General features: G+C 45.9%; 1 protein-coding gene across 8 annotated transcripts; it reads right to left on the bottom strand.

Annotated features, from left to right (window-relative positions):
• Nucleotides 1-5242: 5242 nt before the first annotated feature.
• RAB19 (RAB19, member RAS oncogene family) lies at nt 5243-17223 on the bottom strand. Of its 8 annotated transcripts, none has more exons than XM_042926510.1 (7): nt 16935-17223; nt 16620-16832; nt 16197-16412; nt 15427-15717; nt 14819-15042; nt 11506-11689; nt 5243-6691 (listed from the first exon to the last, which is right to left on the bottom strand). In XM_042926510.1, the coding sequence occupies exons 5-7, from the start codon at nt 15017-15019 to the stop codon at nt 6426-6428; spliced, it is 651 nt and encodes a 216-aa protein (XP_042782444.1). In that variant the 5' UTR covers nt 15020-15042; nt 15427-15717; nt 16197-16412; nt 16620-16832; nt 16935-17223; the 3' UTR covers nt 5243-6425. The 8 variants fall into 8 exon arrangements, with proteins under 8 accessions (XP_042782444.1, XP_042782458.1, XP_042782457.1 ...); XM_042926524.1 differs by having other exon boundaries at nt 16197-16268; XM_042926523.1 differs by having other exon boundaries at nt 16952-17223.
• Nucleotides 17224-20753: the final 3530 nt, after the last annotated feature.

Raw genomic sequence — 20753 nt, 5'->3', positions numbered from 1 at the left:
ACGTTTTTTATTTTATTTTTGGGACAGAGAGAGACAGAGCATGAACGGGGGAGGGGCAGAGAGAGAGGGAGACACAGAATCGGAAACAGGCTCCAGGCTCCGAGCCATCAGCCCAGAGCCTGACGCGGGGCTCGAACTCACGGACCGTGAGATCGTGACCTGGCTGAAGTCGGACGCTTAACCGACTGCGCCACCCAGGCGCCCCTATTTTCCCCAATCTTTAAGTTACTTAACATCAATGCTTCTCAAAGTATTACTGGTAAAGGACTAGTTGTCTTTTTATTTTTCCATGTTTCCGGTCCATTGTGGGCTAATACCTTTGTGATATAATAATAAAAATGAGATGTTACAAAATGAAATGAAAAACGCCCTTCAAAGTACAATCCCAAAGTTGTCATTGAACTCAACAAACATAAAGTTGGATGTTGTGGCAATCCCAGAATGATAGAAAAGTTTCTAAATGGTCAATTTCTACACTCACTTGGCCACGGACCAGGAAGACCATGCAGACGGCTCCTTGAGCAGCCATAGTTCATCATCCTGGTTCTGACTTTCACGTCCTGGCTCCTCCTCTTTCCTCCTCCGAGTCATGGGCATTCCTTAAGGCCCACTCCTGGCCTTTCTCCATCCTCCTTCACCCCTACTCAGAATTCAGCCTGCTAACAAACATGGGAAGCAACTTTCATAGGTAAGTCCAGTGCTAGGGAGACAAAAGTTAACCACGACAGTATTTGGCACTAAAGGAAGTTGGGCTACTGAAGCTCAGGGGTGAGAAGGCCAATAGCTGTGGGCACCGGTGTCATCACCAAAGCAGTAGTAATGACCCGGTCTTCAGACTTCATCTTTTTCCCTCTGTCCTGCCTTTCATCAGGTACTAGCTGATATCTAGCTGTTTGCCTGAACCTTCTCTGGGATGCCCCTCTCCCCTTTACCTCAGTTCCTAAAACACCACCAGCCTTTCCACAAATTTGACTCAACCCCTTATTACCCTAGATTTATCAACACAATCATAAAATTCCCCTTTTCAAAATCCTTAGGAACTTTTTGCTGTCTCTGGAGGCAGGATCAACTCCATCAACTTTTTCATTCTGGGCTCTTAAAAATGCCTCACATGTGCCCATGACATTCCAACAAACTCTGTTCTGCACCCCTAAACACTGGGCCTGCTCCTGCCTTCTGCCTCCTCACTCTAGGCCCCCTTGTGTCCCTCTGCTATCTTTTCTGTGACAGGGCCTGTTGAGGTCCTGAAGCCTCCAGGACCTTTCCCCACATCACTTCAGCCAGCCTGGTATTGCTTCCCCCCTACCCTGAGCTGATATGTTCCTCTCCATCAGTTTTTCAAGCCACTAACCATGCAACATTCTCTAACCTTGAATAAGTAAGCTTTGTTCCAAGCTAAATATTGAATTCTTTTAGATTTGGAAATTCTTTTTGAACTTTTTTAAACTCCCACGTTCCCTAGAATAAAGTATATCAGGTAACCCTTAAATTGAGCTCATGGTAAACATCCCCTGAGTAGTAGTAAAGCTTCAAGAGGACAGTGGGTTTGGCACTTGGGTATCTGCTTTAAATCTTGTCACTGACCACTAAGGCTTTGGGTGCTTGGGGAGTTGTAGGAACAACCAGTTGTTTCTAGACTTTGATGCCCGGTTTATGAATGGGCTTGTGAGAATCCTCTAGTGCCTTGAGAGTTTTAGAAAGTACAAAGTACAGGCTAGTCCAGACCTACTGAAATACAGTTCAGGAGGGGCCTGGTAATCTGCATGTTTAGCAGGTAATGTGGCCCATCTGAAGCACAGCCAGGATGCAGACACATTCTGTGGCCCAGCCTCTTCTTCCAGTTGACAATATTAACCGCCCCCCCCCCCCCCCCAAGTGGAAGCGAGTGCCAGGTTAATATTTGTAAATGGCCAGGGCAGAATACACTCCTTGAGGGGTTACTTGAGTAACAGCTACATCCTGTGCATGTTGAAATGTTACAGAGTAAACGTATAGAAAAGAAAATATGTACAAGATCGTGTTGAGAAAGTCATTCTGCATGGGATCCCAGGTACTTTTGATATTCTTAAGATTTTCTGTAATTTAAAATTTTCTTCAATATGCAGCCTACAGAAAAAATATTAAAAATGCTACATTGGAGGGACACCTGGGTGGCTCAGTCCGTTAGGCGTCTGATGTCGTGATTTCATGTTTTATGGGTTGGAGCCGTGCGTCGGGCTCTGCTGACCGCTCAGAGCCTGCAGCATGCTTTAAATTCTGTCTCCCTCTCTCTTCCCCTCTCTCTGTCTCTCTGTCTCTCTCTCTCTCTCTCTCTCTCTCTTTCTCACACACACACACACACACACACACACACATTAAAAGATAAAAATACTGCATTAGAGCGGTCCCTGGGTGGTTCAGTTGGTTAAACATCCAACTTTGGCTCAGGTCATGATCTTAACGGTTCATGAGTTTGAGTCCCGCGTCAAGCCCTCTGCTGTCAACAGATCCTGCTTCAGATCCTCTCCTCTCTGCCCCTCACCCCCTCTCAAAATACATAATTTTTAAAATATGAAAAATTGAAGCAAGCTCTAATCTTGTCTTTGATGATATGAGTCCCCAGAGCCTCTTCTCCATCAGACAACAGGCAGGGAGCGTTGATGTGTGCTTGCTTCTTCATGCCCGCAATCTAACCCTTGTGCTGAGGTAGGACTCAGCCTAGTTGGCCTTGGGTCGCCCAAATGACCTTGCATATAAGCAAAGTGGAGTTTCCACGTCATCCCTGTTCAAGAGGAGGTGGACTCAGGCTGGAGCTGGCATAACTCAGGCCCTGCTCCTACATAATTCCCCTGTGGTTAGATAGGCCGAGCCTAACCCACCCAACCAGCCACCTTTCTCCACCCCTGCCCCCTCCCCCACTGCCTCCTTCCAGCCTCCAGCTTCTTGTACAGAGAAAGCTACATGACTTGACTTGGAAGGATATTGAAGTGTACATTAAAAAAAATTGTTCTTAATGTTTATTTTTGAGAGAGCATGAGCGGAGGAGGGACAGAGAGACAGGGAGACACAAACTGAAGCAGCTCCAGGCTCTGAGCTGTCAGCACAGAGCTTGACACGGGGTTCAAACCCACAAACTGCAAGATCATGACCTGAGCCATCCAGGTGCCCCTGAAATATACATTTGAGAGTATATCTTGGGATGAGCGTATCTGTGTGTGTGTGTGTGTGTGTGTGTGTGTGTGTGTGTGTGTGTGTGTGTGATTAAAATGTGACAGGTTAATATGATAGAGCCAAATCTGATACTGGTCATTATCTGGGAGGGAGTAGAGCCTAATGCTAAGAGTGGGCTCTGGAACCAGATTGTGTTTGAGTCATGGCTCTGCCACTTATAAGCTGTGTGAACTTAATCTCTCTCTGTTTCATACCCTCATTTTAAAATAAGAATTAGGGGCGCCTATTGGCTCAGTCAGGCGACCAACTTCGGCTCAGGTCGTGATCTCTTGTGAGTTTGGGCTCTGCGTCAGGCTTTCTACTGACAGCTCAGAGCCTGGAGCCTGCTTCCAATTCTGTGTCTCCCTCTCTCTGTGCTCCTCCCTTGCTTGGGCTGTGTCTCAAAAATAAAAACTTGGAAAAAAAAAAAAAAGGAATAAATAATAGCACCCACTTCAAAAGAGAGTAGACAGGATTCACTGAGTCAGTACGGTACAGCGCTGCACACATAGTAATTGCTATATGTGTTTGCTATTAATGCTATTATAGTAATATTCCTCTTATAACTAATGGACCTTTTCAGTAACAGAATGGGGAAGAGAGTCAGGAGCCATCTATGAACAATGAAATATTAACTGAAAGATTTCTTCACATATGGAAATGTACTTAACATTGGCAGACAACATATGGAGACATTTGTAATCTTTTCATTCTTCCGAAATGTCCCTTTTAGGACCTGATTTCATATAACTCACTTATTACCAACTGTACGGTTAGGGAGACTTGAGAAAAATACCAGGATTCAGTGCCACACAGCCCTCTGTGACCACGGCTGTGCAGGGGAACCTGCCTGCACTGGCCTCACCGTGCCAGTTAGGACGCCGGGCCGCGCTCCAGAAAAGCCTGTGCGTCTCTTCAGAGCGGACCTTCGCACACCCACGTTCAGTGACGCTGCTCCACTCCCGTCACCCTTCCAAGTCCCTTTCAAGTGGACTGGGGGGTTCTGTTTGAAGCACTATAATTTCGACCGAAGCCCGAGCTGGCTAATTACAGGTCGCTGGTGTTCAGGTGGCTTTGTTCTCACATGTGCACCCTGTCGGTAGGAATATTTTCATTCCATATAATCCCCAGAGCGCATAGCCCGAGAAGCAGATGAGGTCGTGAGAGTAGTGAGATTGACAGGCAGGGAAATGGGAAATTTGTGTGAGACTTCATGCTCAGCCTCTTTCGTCTTTGCTCACTCCCTCCCCTGATCTACTCAGTTTTCTTCACCTTTCTTAACAACCGTTTCTTGCCTCCTCGCAAAACCATGCAGTGGCTTGGTACAGATCTAGTCCTGAGATTCTGCTGTGCCTACCCCTTCACTTAGAACAATAAAACACAGATGAAACAGGTTAATCTGCGTGGATGCATTTATTCTCTCTGGCATTTAACTAGGTTTCCTTCATGTTTCCTAAAGGTGGGTGGTTTTTTTCAGCAACAAATATATATTGAAATGAATTAAAATGTGATTAATTCTCTATGATCTTCCTCCTAACCCTCCCCCCGCCCCCCCCCACCAACCTCTGTAAAGTAGCAGTTCGAAAGTTTCAGCATGGGAATCAGCCAGCAAGCTTGGATGAATGTGGATTCCTGAACAGATTCTGATTCCAGAAGTCAGTCATGTGCCTCAGGAATCTGTAACAGGCATCCCCTGGCTCCTCTCCTATGTCTGGTTGGTGAACTACACTTTGAGAAGCATTGCTTTATTGTACTGTCCAATCGATGTATGGTGTGAGCCACTTACATAATTTAAGTTTTTCTAGTAGCCACATTTATTTTTTTCTTAATGTTTGTTTATTTTTGAGAGAGAGAGAAAGAGAGAATGTGAGCAGGGGAGGGGTAGAGAGAGGGGTGGGCAGAGGATCTGAAGCGGGCTCTGCGCTGACAGCATAGAGCTCTACGCAGGGCTCAAACTCATGAACTGCAAGATCATGACCTGAGCTGAAGTTGGACACTTAACTGACTGAGCCACCCAGGCACTCCTCTAGTAGCCATATTTAAAAAGTTAAAAAAAAAAAAAAAGGTGAAACATTAATAATATACTTATTTAACCTAGTATATCTAAAATATCATTTCAAAATATAATCATATAAAATTGTTATAAGATACTTTATACTCTCTTAGTACTAAGTCTTCAAAATCTGGTGTGTATTTCATACGTAGAGATCATCTCAAATTCAGATTAGCCACATCTCCAGTACCCAGTACCCGGATAGTGGCTATCTGTTCTTTGTTGGTCTCGGCCTGTGATTAGTGCCAAGGTGAGCCACCACAGACCTTTCCTTGTTCAGAGCCACGTGGTAGCTGGACCAGCCCTGTGGTTCTTAGGATTACAAGATCATTATGATTGCCTCAGCAACAACCATCAGGGGACTTCGAAAAAAGGATGTTTATTTCTCACAGGTGTTGGAGGGTCCGGGGCATGCACAGGGGCCACACAGTGAGGTCACTTTTGTCTTGAAATTCATCTATGAACCCATTTAATTGCAATTCAGAAGTGAGTTTTTATCCAGCATGTAATGTGGTATTTTAGAAAGGAAACTGTAGGCATCTCCCGCATTCTAGGAGGGTGGTCAAAGCAATCTAACTAGGATAAAGTGAGATCCAATTCTGTCTCCGTCACATGGCACTTGACCATTCGGCAAAACAGTGTTTGTTGATGGTCTTTATGTCAAAGGCTTTACCCCCCCAAGCTAAAGACCTGAGATGTGAATGTCAGCAGCATTCTGGTTTATCACTGCAGGGTTTTTTCCATCCTCCCTTGCCAGAGCTGCTGTAAACTGCCCTGGAATGTTCTAAACATCCTCTCCCTCTCTTGATATGCCTCCTTTCTTCTTTCCTTCACTACCCTCTTCTTTGAGTGAGAAGCAGAATTCAGTAGAAAGCCGTTGAAGGGTTGGGGAGACAGAAAATGGAAGGCTGCAAAAGAGCAGACCGTGTCCTCCTACCCCTGTGCCTTAAGCCCTAGGCGGAATCCAAAGAAACAGTGGTGTCCTCTTCCTCAGAGTCCGCAGTTGTGGCCTCAGGTGTGAATCAAGGCAACGGTGCTCCCCATCCAGGGGGCGGGGTTAGGGCCAGAGGCAAGTCTGTGCTTTGGTCTGAGATGCTCTGGGCCGACAACAGGATATCCGGCCAACTTTGGTTTCTGACGTCAGGCGTCCGTCTGGTGGGTGCAGCTGGCCTCGAGGGCATATTCAGCACATGCAGGTCTTCTCCTTCGGCCCCTGGGCCATAAGAACCGGCCTGGAACCTGTGGCCAGGTTGTTCAGGGGGCTCTCACCAAGCAAGTGCAGGCTGTTGCGGGCAATCAGCTCCCTGGCCATCAGCACGAAGACCTCGTCTATGTTCTTAGACTCCTTAGCAGATGTCTCCAGAACAGCAAGGAGGCCGTGTTTCTCAGCCAGCGTGCAGGCATCTTCAAACAGGACATGCCGTTTTTCCCACATGTCACACTTGTTCCCTGGGGGTGAGAGAGATAAACAAATATTCCACTGAGGAACTGAATCTGTGTGTGTGTGGGCGCGCGCGCGTGTTTTAATGAACCTTAAGAGAAACATTTAGTTCGGCAATATGCACGCATGCATACATTCATAGACAGCAATTGTGGGCAGATTTACTGAAAATGAAACCATCAATGTATGGAAAGAGCCACTGTCTTCATTCACTGTCAAGATCTTCAGGAGCTGTGAGAAAGGGGCTGGAGGGTTGTGTTTATTGGCAGGGACAGATGAAGGCTGTGTGCTCTAGGGAGGGACTGTCTTTCCTTCAAAGTCTAAACAAGGTAAAGACTGTGCCAGAGGGAGTCCTCAGCCTTCTCTCTTCTTCCTCCAAATCTTTTTTCCTTTTTTTTTTTTAATATTTATTTATTTTTGAGACAGGGAGAGACAGCATGAACAGGGGAGGGTCAGAGAGACAGGGAGACACAGAATCTGAAACAGGCTTCAGGCTCTGAGCTGTCAACACAGAGCCTGACGCGGGGCTCAAACTCACGGACCACGAGATCATGACCTGAGCCGAAGTCGGATGCTTAACTGACTGAGCCACCCAGGCGCCCTCCTTTTTTTTAATGTTTATTTATTTTTGAGAGAGAGAGAGAGAGTTGGGGCGGAAGGGGGAACAGAGGATCTGAAGCTCACTCTGCACTGACAGCAGCAATCCCAATGCAGGGCTCAAACTCACAAACCATAGGATCGTGAGCCGAGCCGAAGTCAGACACTTAACCCACTGAGTCACCCAGGTGCCCCAAATCTTGGTTCTCTTTCCACTCTCTTTTCCAGACCACAAAGTGTTGGGTGCTGTTGGATGGTCCTGGTCTAGCTGAGGAGATTGTGAATTAGGATTTGCTGGATTGAAGGTGTGGAATGAATAATGCGGGATTTAGCTGTAACTTACAACAAGATGCAGACTGATGCAGAACTGTGCAGTTCATGAGTTTTGACAAACGTATATGCTCTGTAACCACCCTTCCTCTCAGGATGTAGAACATTCCCTATTACCCCAGAGAGTTCAGCGAGGGGTTTTGCAAGCATGGCCCGGGACTGCTCATAGAAGGAAGAGTGACCCATCTCTTTGGCTTCTCTACTTCAACCCCTATATTCATCCAGTCATTGGACTTTGATTTCTCTGAGGCAGGAATCACAAGGTAAAATTGTCTTCCTAAAGGATTTGTTCTACCAGACACAAGGATTTCTTACAAAGCTACCGTAATTAAGACAGGCTAGATTAATGTTTTTCAACCTGTTTTTTTCCCATAAAGGAGCCTTTTTAGACCCTTTCTTCTCGTAATTACCCCTCCCCACCATGAAAGCCTTTACACCTTTAATTTTTTTTTTAATGTTTATTCATTTTTGAGAGAGAGAGAGAGAGAGAGAGACTGAGAGCACAAGCGGGGAAGGGCAGAGAGAGAGGGAGACACAGAATCTGAAGCAGGCACCAGGCTCTGAACTGTCAGCACAGAGCCGGACGCGGGACTGGAACTCACGAACCATGAGATCATGACCTGGGTCAAAGTCAGGCACTTAAGCTACCCGGGAGCCCCTAAAACTTTTAATTTTGAAACAATTATAGGCTCACAGATTGGCTTGTTTTTAATTTTTTTAATGTTTATTTATTTTTTTTTTTCCAACTTTTTTTTTTTTTTGGGGACAGAGAGAGACAGAGCATGAACGGGGGAGGGGCAGAGAGAGAGGGAGACACAGAATCGGAAACAGGCTCCAGGCTCCGAGCCATCAGCCCAGAGCCTGACGCGGGGCTCGAACTCACGGACCGCGAGATCGTGACCTGGCTGAAGTCGGACGCTTAACCGACTGCGCCACCCAGGCGCCCCAATGTTTATTTATTTTTGAGAGAGAGCCAGGATGTGAGCAAGGGAGGGTCAGAGAGAGAGGGAGACACAGTATCTGAAGCAGGCTCCAGGCTCTGAGCTGTCAGTACAGAGAGTGATGGGGGGGCCTGAACTCATGAACTGCTAGATCATGACCTGAGCCAAAGTCTGAGGCTTAAGTGACTGAGCCACTCAGGTGCCCCTGGTGTGTTTGTTTCTTTCTTTCTTTTTTAATGTTTACTTATTTTGAGAGAGAGAATGCAGGGGAGGGGCAGAGAGAGAGGGAGACAGAGAATCCCAAGCAGGCTCCATGCTGTGAGCCCGGGGCCCAAGTTGGGGCTCAATCTCACAAACGGTGAGATCGCGATGTAAGCGTAGAGCTCCAGAGTCTGACGTTAACTGACTCAGCCACCCAGGTGCACTTAGACTTGCAGGCTGTTGAAGGAGGTCCTTCAGGGAGGTCCAGCGTACCTTTCACCCAGTTTCCCCATGGGTAACCTCTTGCGTAACTGTAGCACAACCTCAAAATCAGGAAGTTAACATTGGTGCAACCCACAGAGCTTACTCAGATTTCACCAGTTATATGGTACCCTCCTTTGTGCACGTGCATGTATAATTACAGGCAATTTCACCACATATATCCACCACCGCAGCCAAGATAACAGAGTGGTTCCATCACACAAAGTGCTCCTTCATGCCACCACTTTATAACCTCCCATCACAGCTAACCCCCAACCCCTGGTAACCACTGATCTGTTTCCCATCTCCACAATTTTGTTATTTCAGGACTATTATATAGACGACATCATACAGGATATCACCTTTATTTTTAAAACAAAAATTTTTTTTGATGTTTTTATTTATTTTTGAGACAGAGAGAGACAGAGCATGAGCAGGGGAGGGGCAGAGAGAGAGGGAGACACAGAATCTGAAACAGGCTCCAGGCTCTGACTTGTTGGCACAGAGCCTGATGCGGGGCTTGAACTCACGAGCTGTGAGATCATGACCTGAGCTGAAGTCGGACGCCCAACCGACTGAGCCACCCAGGTGCCCCAGGATATCACCTTTAGAGATTGCCTTTTTTTCACTCAGCATAATTCCCTTGAGTTCCATCCAAGGATGTATTGGTAATTTATCCCTTTTACTGCAGAGTGACAGTTCACGGTATAAATGGACCAGAGTTTAACCATCCACCCATTTGAAGAAATGGAGCAGATTCTAGTTTTTGGTTAATTATGAATAGAGCTGTTACGAACATTTGTATATAGATCCCATGAAAATTTAGTGCCACAGATACATGGTATATCTAGCCCTTTGGAGGGCCACAAGCCACTGTAATGTCTAAGGCACTTTGCCCCACAAGAGCATGCATGAAATAGATCAATAGAGTGGAATAAAAAGCTCAAAAACAAGGGTGCACTGATATATGCACCCTTTACAGAAAGATGGTATCACAGAGCAGTGGGAAAGCCTGCCTTTTTTATTTATTTTTTATTTTTATTTTTCATTTTTTAAATTTTAATGTTTATTTATTTTTGACAGAGAGAGAGAGAGAGACAGAGCATGAGCAGGGGAGGGGCAGAGAGAGAGGGAGACACAGAATCCGAAGCAGGCTCCAGGCTCTGAGCTGTCAGCACAGAGCCCAATGCGGGGCTCGAACCCACAGACCGCGAGATCATGACCTGAGCCGAAGTCAGACGCTCAACTGACTGAGCCACCCAGGCGCCCCAAGGCTGCCTTTTTTAGTAAATAGCACTGGGGCAATTGGATCTGTACATGAAAAATTACAAATTTGTGGTCCATACCAACAAATAGACCGACATCAGTTCTGATGTTGGTTAGATCTAATGATGTTACATTAGATCTAAATGTAAAAGCCACAATAAGTTGAAAGGGAAAGAGAAGAAGGAAGAAAGGAAGGAAGGCAGACAGACAACTTATTTCAAAAGACAGAATATCTTGATGACTTTGATTAGGGGATTTCCTAAATAGGATAAAAGGAAACAGTCATTAAGGAAAAGATTGATGGATTGAAATATATTGAAATTAAGAATGTCTAGGGGCACCTGGGTGGCCTAGTCAGTTAAGGGTCTGACTTTTGATCTCAGCTCACCTCTTTTTTTTTTTTTTTTAACATTTATTCATTTTTGAGAGAGAGAGACAGAGATAGAACATGATTGGAGGAGGGGCAGAGAGAGAGGGAGATAGAGAATCCGAAGCAGGCTTCAGGTTCTGAGCTTTCGGCACAGCAGGGCTTGAACCCATGAACCGTAAGATCATGACCCGAGCCGAAGTTGGACACTTAATCAACTGAGCCACCCAAGCACCTGCTAGTGAGGTTTAAGGTCAGGGCACAGCTCTGCTTCTAGAAGAAAGATACGAGAGCCCCTTGGTGGCTCTCACCAAGGGATGTTGTAGGAGTGGCCATTCCTAAGCTGGGAGTCTGGTCTGCCCCTTGTATCCCTGTTAATTCTGATGGAGGTTTGTTGCTAGGATTTGTTAGGATCTTAGCAGCTGTAAGGAGTTATTCCTGGGTGCAGTCAGTCACGTGCATCTGAGTGGCTTCCTTGGGGATCTGGAGCCATCTGCTATTATGAACCTCAGACTACAGAGTATTTTCTGTGTGGTCTACACACGTTCGCATCAAATCGGTATGAAGGGTATGGCTTCTCTAGAAGCCGGGGCCCCATCCCAGGTCTCCAGAATGAGACACTCTAGGGTGGGGGCCTTGGAATCTGTATTATTAGCAAATTCACATCCCATCCCGCCAACCTCATTCACCCCATTCTCGGGTGAATCTGATGGGAATTTCCAGGCCAAACACTCTGAGGTCCTTCCACCGCCGGCAGTCTTATGATTTCATGTGCCATTCCCATCAGAAACACCCAAAAAGCTGAGCATCAGGAGAGGGGGCCAGGAACGAAAAGCTAAATGCTTTGAAAACAGCATACCAATCAGCATAATGACCAAGTTCGCCGCGCCATATTTTTCTATCTCGTGGATCCAGTGAGGAACAGACTCAAAGGTGGAGCGTCGGGTGAGGTCGTAGGCGATGATGGCCGCGTGGGCGCTGCGGTAGTAGCTTTGCGTGATGGTCCGGAAGCGCTCCTGGCCTGCTGTGTCCCACACTTGCATCTGGAGAAGGGCAGAGAAGGGGGTCCACATCAGGAGTTCTCATGCTTTATGGGAACTTGTTCACCTGAGCTGTCTGAACAAGGGAGTTTTCTGGGTCTCACTTCGAGATATTCAAATTCGGTAGGTCTGGGGCCTAGGAATCAGTGTTTCCGTTCACTCCCAGAGCATTTTGGATGCGCTTTCAGGTTTGGGAGTCACCATCTACGGGACGCTCAGTCGGAGAGGTGGATCCAATATTTTGGGTTTCGTGTCCTTGACCTTTTTACCTCCGTTCTCCCTTCCTCTAGATTTTGGAGTTTATCTTTTGAAACTGCTCGGTGATATCATTCAAGGTGATGGCACTGGCTGAACTGGTCTGATTTTATTTATTTTTTAAAAAGTTTATTTTAAGAGAGAGTGAGCAGGGGAGAGGCAGAGAGAGAAGAAGAGAGAGAATCCCAAGGAGGCTCTGTGCTCTCAAACTCATGAACCTGAGCCGAAATCAAGAGCTGGACACTTAACTGAGCCATCCAGGCACACCAGACTGTTCTGATTTTAAAGGACCACTCAGCTGTTGACATTTAAGACTATCCTTATAATAATACCTTTGCAATTATCATCCCAAGCAGGGGCACCCATTGGGTACACCCTCCCAGTGTCTGGGTGTACCTGTTTGTTCACTCACACTATTTAGAAAATATATTATTTAATTATTTTTTTTTTCATTAAGTAAGCTCTACACCCAATGTGGGGCTTGAACTCATGACCCTGAGATCAAGCGTCACATGCTTTACTGACTGAGCCAGCCAGGCACCCCTATAAAATGTTTTTTTTTTTTTTTTTTTTTTTTTTTTTAATGTTTATTTATCCTTGAGACAGAGAGAGACAGAGCATGAACAGGGGAGGGGCAGAGAGAGAGGGAGACACAGAATCTGAAACAGGCTCCAGGCTCTGAGCAGTCAGCACAGAGCCTGACGCGGGGCTCGAACTCACGGACCACGAGATCGTGACCTGAGCTGAAGTCGGACGCTTAACCGACCGAGCCACCCAGGTGCCCCTAAAATGTTTTTTTTTAAAGAAAGTTTGCAAACATACCCCAAACTAGAGAGAATAAAACAAAGAACCTTCATATAGCCATCATCCACACTCAGTAATTATCAAGATCTCACCATTCTTGCTCCATCTAGCTCCTTCTGTTGATTTCTTTGTGGTATTCTTTTAATGTGAATCCCAGACTTCATGTCATTTCATTTGTGTCAAAAGTGGACATTTTCGGGGTGCCTCGGTGGTTCAGTTGGTTAAGCGTCTGACTCTTGATTTCAGCTCAGGTCATGATGTCACGTTTCATGAGTTTGGGCCCTGCGTAGGGCTCTGTGCTAACAGCATGGAACCTGCTTGGGATTCTCTGTCTCCCTCTCCCTCTACCCCTCCCTCCCCCCTCATTTTCTCTCCCTTTCTTTCTCTCTCTCTCTCTCTCTCTCTCTCTCTGTCACACACTCACACTCACACACACACACACACACACACACACACACACACACACACATAATTAAACATTTTAAAAAGTGGACATTTTCTTATGTGAGCACAATGCCACAATCGCTGCAGGTCAACTTTTCAATAACCCTTTGGTATTATCTGATACCTGACCACATTACAATTTTCCCGATTGTCTCCAAAATGTCTTTTTACTGTTTTTGTTTAATCAAGATCCCAAACAAGATCATGCTTTACATTGTCACCAACACTCTCTGATCTTTTCTAATCAAATGGGCAAAAGGTAGTATCTCACTGTTATTCTAATTTTCACTTTTTAAATTATGAGTAAGGAATTTCCAAGCTAGTTATTATTATTTATTTTTAATTTTTAATTTTTTTTAATTAATTAATTTATTTTTTTAACGTTTATTTTTGAGACAGAGAGAGACACAGCATGAACGGGGGAGGGGCAGAGAGAGAGGGAGACACAGAATCAGAAGCAAGCTCCAGGCTCTGAGCCATCAGCCCAGAGCCCAACGCAGGGCTCGAACTCGCGGACTGCGAGATCGTGACCTGAGCCGAAGTCGGACGCTTAACCGACTGAGCCACCCAGGCGCCCCCAAGCTAGTTATTATTGAATTTATGAAATGGCATTTGTGTCCAGTCTGTGGATTGCCTACTTTTTATATTTAGTTGTCGGTCTTTTTCTTAGATATTTATTGGGACTCTGTTTTCACATGCAGGACATTAGCCCTTTGTCAGTCCCGTATTTGCAAATATTTCTTTCCAGTTTGTTATGCATCTCTTGTTTACGGTATTTTTGTGGATGTAGAAATTTGGCCTTTATTTTTACTATTTAAAAAAAAATGTTTTAGGGGCGCCTGGGTGGCTCAGTCGGTTAAGCGGCCGACTTCAGCCCAGGTCATGATCTCGCAGTCCGTGAGTTCGAGCCCCGCGTCGGGTTCTGTGCTGACAGCTCAGAGCCTGGAGCTTGTTTCAGATTCTGTGTCTCCCTCTCTCTGACCCACCCCCGTTCATGCTTTGTCTCTCTCTGTCTCAAAAATAAATAAACGTTAAAAAAAAAAAAATTAAAAAAAAAAGAGTCTGTTTCTAAAAAAAAAAAAATGTTTTATTTTAGAGAGAGAGTGTGGGGAGGGGCAAAAGGAGAGAGAGAGAGAATCTTAAACTGACTCCACACTCAGCAATTTGACCTTTATATCATTACATAGAGATGTATAAATTTGTCCTTTGGATATTTCTGATTAAGCAGTCTTTTCCTTCATGAGTTCTGGGTTCTTGTCTTAAAGGGTTGATTTCCAGGGCGCTTGGGTGGCTCAGTCGTTTGAGGGTCAGAGTCTTGGGTTCGGCTCACGTCATGATCCCAGGGTCATGGGATCGAGCCCTGCATTGGGCTCTATGCTCAGTGTGGAGCCTGCTTATGATTATCTCTCTTTCCCTCTGCCCCTCTCCTCTGCTCATACGTGCTCTCTCTCTCTAAGGAAAAAAAAGGTTGATTTCCCCATTCCACAATAATAAATATTCCGATGTGGTTTTTTTCTGGTACTCTTATGATTTCATGTTTTATATTTAAGTCTTTCATTCCTCAGGCATGTGTTTCAGTGTTAGGAACTCTAGCTAAAAGAGGTGGCGGCAACCCCATGCCCTTCTGACCTTCACTTTCTTGCCATCGATCTCAAGGGAGCGCACAGTGAAATCCACCCCAATCGTGTTCTGCTGCGTCTCCGTGTAGACCCCAGATTTGAAATGCTGCACCACACACGTCTTCCCCACATTGGAATCCCCAATGAGGATAATCTTGAACAAATAGTCAAAATTTTCATCTGCTGCCCTGGACGAGCTGGAGAATTGCATGGCTGTTGCCACCTAGAACGGACCTAGGAAGAAAAGTAGGAATTCAGTCTCTCTTTAGTGAGCTAGGCACCGTTCTGTCAGGAGCCGGGGACTGGGGATGCAGGACGGGACAAGAGAAAGGGAGGTTCTTGCTTTCGTGGCACTAGCATTCTTGTGGGAGAAGGACATTAATTGCTGGTCAGGTACAAGGGAGCTATCCCCACAAGCCCACACCTGCCCTCGGTGGGTTGACATTACTTTAGAATGTAGAGATTTAGCTGCCATTGTCTGTTGGGCCCAGCACATAAGCGACACTCTCAGCTGACAGGATTGACTGAAACCTTAGTCACTGAGGCGAAGTGCCTCACACTCCATCAAGTGCCCAGAGCAGGAGGATGGCAGAGGAGATGCCTACGGGAGTGCTCTACCTGCCACTCATCAGCTGGAGGACATGCCTGGATGTCATCCTATCTCCACTTTGCATGGGGAGCAAAACTCCCAGCTATGGAAGACTCAACGTCCAGGCAACCAGCAACAAGGGCAGACAAGATCTGACAGGAAGTCAGTTTGGGGAAGAGTGACATGGCCTTTTCTTCTGGTTTCCTTGACCAGGAAATTAAGACTTTGAGACTATTTCAAAATGAGAAGTATGCAGGGCACCTGGCTGGCGCAGTTGGTAGAGCCTGCAACTCTTGATCTCAGGGTCGTGAGTTCAAGCCCTGTGTTGGAGTAAGAGATTATTTAATAAATAAACTTAAAAAAAAAAAAAAAAACAACCCAAATGAAAACTATGGTTTTCAAGTGTTTAGAGCATATTTTACCATAGACTGGAAAAAATAAAGTTTCTAATGACAGTGGCTCCCTAAGTAATTGATTATGGCAGAACTATCTGGAGGAGATAATTAAAAATATATATTCCTGGAGCCCATCCCAGATCTGCTAAATATAGTTAAACGCCTGCACACATGTGTGCGCACGCACGCGCACACACACACACACACACACAGGCAAACACTCCCCAGGTGATTCTGATGACCGTCTGGTTTGGGAAGTGCTGATCAACACAATCCCTCCCCTGAAACTTGATTCCCACTTCAGCATTTCTGCTTCAGTATCCACCTCTGCTTTAATATCTTTGATCCCCAGGAACGCACTGCTTCCTGAAAAAGCCCATTTGGCATGCCCAGCTCTAGCTTACATGGGGTTGAATTCTATCTCTCTGGAGTTTCCATCTGTTGACCCTCGTGCCGTGCCCGGACTTGGCAGATTCCTATTCCACATGACAGCCCGTCAGATATTTGAAGCAGCAAGCACATCCCCTCAAGGCAAATATCCCTGGGCCTTTCAACTGTGCTTCACATGGTGCTGTGTTGGGTCTCCTCCTCCTCCAACGTGTTGTAAAAATACACGAAACCTGATATCATTTGGCGATTAGATTTGACTGGCTTCAGACTGTTCCTGCCTTATAGCACCCTCTCCATTTCTTCCTGTTTTACTTTCGGGTTTTCTCGAAAGTCCGAAAAGGACAAGTCTGTATCATCACAGAAACTGAAAAGCACACAGATTCATCACCTGCCTGTGAAAACCCTGAGCTTTAAATGGATGAAGAAGGATCCCATACCTCTCTTGGACACCTCTGAAGTCGCCTATGGCTAAATGATCCAGCAGACAAAAGCCACGATGAAACCACTTTCTTTGTTCCTTCTGGCTTTTCAAATGAGGCCGTTCTACTTCCGGTGTCCTATCCCTGTCACTTGAGCTGGAATCTTGCTTCCGCGGCCCCCTTGCCCAAGTGAGTCCTCAGGGTTTCCACAGAAGCCCTCTTCACCTAAGCCTGCGGCGCGGCAAGGAGGAATGAGCGGTGCCCCCCGCCCCCGCGGGTGCCCTTCATCCCGCATCCTGTAACCCTCGCCTTCCTGGTGCACCTGTTGCTTACCTGGCTCGCTCTCTCACCTCTGCTAGCGGGTAACGTTCACTTCTCCTCCGAGCTTTCCTTTTCGGTCCTCCTGCCTCGCTGGCCTGGTGGGAGCTGTGGTTCCGTCCCCAGGTGTCCGCTTTGGCGACCGGAGAAAGTGAAAGGAGAGCGCGGACCCTCCCACCGCACCTGAGCGCGGCCGCTCGCGCGCGCCGTTGGGTACAAAGCGCAAAGGCAAAGGCGAGGCGCCGGCCAGCACACCCCGCGCCAAGTCAGCCTTCCCGGCCAACCCCCGTCACCCAGTCACCTAGCAAAGCCAAACGGGAAGGACGAGCCGGTTCACTCAGCCACTACCTGTTCAGCCGCCCGACCTTCTTTCCACTCCCCTTCTCTTTTGCAGCCCTCGCCCCCCACTTTCCCTTGGGTCCCTGGTTTTGCCGGGGGGCGGGGGCGGCCGGGGGAGAGAACGGCAATGTCAAGGAGAATACAGACCTGGATCTTGAGTCATTTGATTGTTTTGTGGACTTGAATAACTTTCTGAGGAGCAATTGAGAGAAAGAAGGTGGTCCAAAAAGATTAAAAAACCAAAACAACTTTGAATTTGCACGGGAAGAAAGAGCTGAAACAAACAAACATTTGTTTCCTCTCTCTCAAAAAACCCACCACAGAACAAAGGTTAATTTCTAGGTCTGAGAAAACCTAGAGTTTATCAGTCTCCTGCTGGCAGTAGAAGCAGAAAACTGAGGTGAGCTTTCCTCACTTTTTTCCCCTCACAGTGTCTGGCAATGTCACTGTCTCTCAGATCTTAGGCGCTAGATTTTCTCCACGATGCAGAATGCAAGGCGTCGGCAGTTAAGCTACACTGTGCAAAACGGAAACATCCAGACTGATAAAATATTTAAACTGGTGTAGTGTTTTCAAACTGGGGGCTGAGACCTATCAATGAGTCATGAAATCAATTTTTGTGGATTGCACCCAGCATTTTCACAGAGGAACCTAGGACAGAATTTCAGAATATATCTCATGCAGTCATGCAGTCAGGCTAAGTACTGTTTTGTGCAATGTATGGACCAGTTGAATACATGCATGTGTGTGCTGGGCTGACGTGAAATGTATTTCTTTTTTTTTAAACATATTTTCTTTTCTTAAAAAAATTTTTAAATGCTTTTATTTATTTTTGAGAGGGAGAGAGAGAGAGGAAGAGAGAGACAGAGAGAGAGAGAGTTAGGGGCAGAGGGAGAAAGAGAGAGAATGACACAGAATCTGAAACCGGCTCCAGGCTCTGAGCTGTCAGCATGGAGCCTGACATGGCGCTTAAACCCACAAACTGTGAGATCATGACCTGAGCCGAAGTCAGACGCTTAACCGACTAAGCCACCCAGGCGCCCCCATAAAATGTATTTCTTACTGTGGGTTGAGGCCTAAAAAGATTGAGAAGCACTGGAATAGAGGACAATTTATTCACTATCCAAGAACATTTCTTTCTATGATTCCTTCAGGAAACCTTTAAATTATAATTTATCTTATCCCGTATTCCATTTACACATCACTTTTCAGGAACCTCTCTTTTTGAGTAAGATACACCCAATGCTGGCAGATAGAGCAAGAAAACAAAGGATACTGCCAGCTGCTGCTGCACATTGTCACTTTGAGAGCCACTGTCATATGTCTGTGAATTGAAAATGAAATATCCGTCAAGATTCACCACTGTGCACAGGCAGAAGGCAGGAAATAAAACCTGTTTGATGTTCATGTCAATGAGGTTAGGTGTCAAAATGGTTTCTTCTTCTAGTTATGGTTATGGGGAAAGGAAAAAAAAAGTCAGCTGACTCAGACCCGGTACTTGGAGAACATCTAGAAGTAGAAATCAAACAGTAAAATGTCTAGGTGGTTGTGGAAGTTGAGAGAGAGATTCTGCCTCTCCCTATTCTGACCCCTCTCCACCAACATGACTGTAAGTGCAAAGAGCACCGTGTGGGCTTCTTGACCTGGGTGGTGGTGACCCAGGTGATATCTTATTCACCCCCTCTGCACACACACATACATACATTTATGCACACGCACACATGTATGTTTCACAATACGTACACTTTATCATTTTAGCCATTTTTAAGGGCATTGAATATATTCAAATTGTGCAACCCTGACTACTATCCATCTCCAGAACTTTTGCATCATCCCCAGCTGAAACTGCCCCTTAAACACTAACTCCCATTTCTCTTCCCCCTTGGTCTCTGGTAACCACTATTCTGCTTTCTCTCCCTATCATGTTGATTACTCTAGGCACTTCATGTAAACAGAATCATACACTGTCCTTTTGTGACTGGCTTATTTCAATGTGTCTCTATCCCATGGACACAATCTATGTTGTAGTGTGTGTCAGATTTCATTCCTTTTAAAGGCTGAATAATGTCTCCGTGTGTGTGTGTGTGTGTGTGTGTGTGTGTGTTTCTTTTTTTAAAGATTAACAACAATTTTTTATTTATCTCTACACCCAACACGGGGCTCAAACTCATGCCCCCAAGATCAAGAGTCACATGCTCTTCCAACTGAGCCAGCCAGGTGCCCCTTAAGATTTTATTTTATTTAAACTTTTTTCAATGTTTATTTATTTTTGAGAGGGAGAGACCGACAGGCAGAGGTGAGTGGGGGAGGGACAGAGAGAGAGAGGGAGGCACAGAATGTGAAACAGGCTCCAAGCTCTGAGCTGTCAGCACAGAATGTGATGCGGGGCTCGAACCCACAAACTGTGAGATCATGACCTGAGCCAAAGTCAGTTACTTAACCGACTGAGTCACCCAGACACTCCAAGATTTTATTTTTAAGTAATCTCTACACCCAACGTAGGGCTCGAACTCACAACCCCGGGATCAAGAGTTGAACACTCCACCAACTGAGCCAGCCAGGAGCCCCTCCACAAAATATTTTTAAAAATAAAAGTGAAATGTTGGGGCAATTTGTTTTTGCTCACCCTGGTATCACATTTTCCCAGCCACACTCTCAGATGACTGGGAACAGAACTACAACTGCCTTGTTGTAAAGGCAAATACAAGTTAAAAATAAGAGGTTTAAGTCTCCCTTGGAAATAAGAACTCCCACCTCCACCCTGCCCTTTGTCCTTTTCAAATAGATGTATAGCCGTTCATAATGGCTAAATAACCTCTTGCCAGCCTCATATCAGGAAACTTTCCAGGACCCGGGAGCCATCTTGAAATACAAACATCCAGGGCGATAGTCCTCCAGTTTCCTAGTTTCTGGGAGGCTAAAAGCCTAACTTCTGTGGGTGTCTTCCTCCAATTTGCAACACTATCTCTTGTCCTAGAGGTATGAGAAGTCTGTTTCTCCTTTGGATAAGCCAATTCAGGCAGTCTCCCCAGTTGCCATGATAAAGTTTGGACCAACTATATGTGACAAAAGCTCCTGTCCCGGTCTTCTCAGTTGAGGGCTAGTGATTGCTTATTTGAGGACATGCATGCAAGGGGTTGTATCTGCTTGGCTGTATATGCGGGAGATTCCTTTCTGTCTTTGCAATCTGTTAGATCATGATGAGCCTCACATTCTGGTTTAATGTTTATCCAATAGTAAAACTTTTCTTTCTCTATCTTTGTAGAGAAAGTTTCTTGGTTGGGAGATTAAAAAAAAATTATATTTCCCCAACAGGTGAAAGAGCCCAGGAGACTAGAAGGTTCCACTTCCAAGTCCTGCCTCCTTTTAAGGCCTTTAATTTTGGCTTGAGGCTGTCAGGATCTTAACACTCATTTACTTGTTTGGGTGGGTGGGGTGGAGTGCAGAAGGTGAATGGCAGAGGCAGATTAATGGCCCTGCCTGCATGGGTCACTG

This window comes from Panthera leo, chromosome A2 (assembly GCF_018350215.1).
Source record: "Panthera leo isolate Ple1 chromosome A2, P.leo_Ple1_pat1.1, whole genome shotgun sequence".
NCBI lineage: Eukaryota > Metazoa > Chordata > Mammalia > Carnivora > Felidae > Panthera > Panthera leo.
The sequence above is the reverse complement of the archived record's forward strand: the minus strand, read 5'-3'. Positions and strand labels throughout refer to the sequence as shown.

What these genes read in the sequence shown, in the direction of transcription:
- RAB19 (XM_042926510.1), bottom strand. Translation starts at nt 15,019, where the DNA reads ATGCAATTCTCCAGCTCGTCCAGGGCAGCAGATGAAAATTTTGACTAT. An exon ending in TCGATGGCAAGAAAGTGAAG is followed by an intron (nt 11,690 to 14,818) that starts GTCAGAAGGGCA and finishes GCCCTTCTCCAG; the next exon opens with ATGCAAGTGTGGGACACAGC. An exon ending in CTTGGTCATTATGCTGATTG is followed by an intron (nt 6,692 to 11,505) that starts GTATGCTGTTTT and finishes TCTCACCCCCAG; the next exon opens with GGAACAAGTGTGACATGTGG.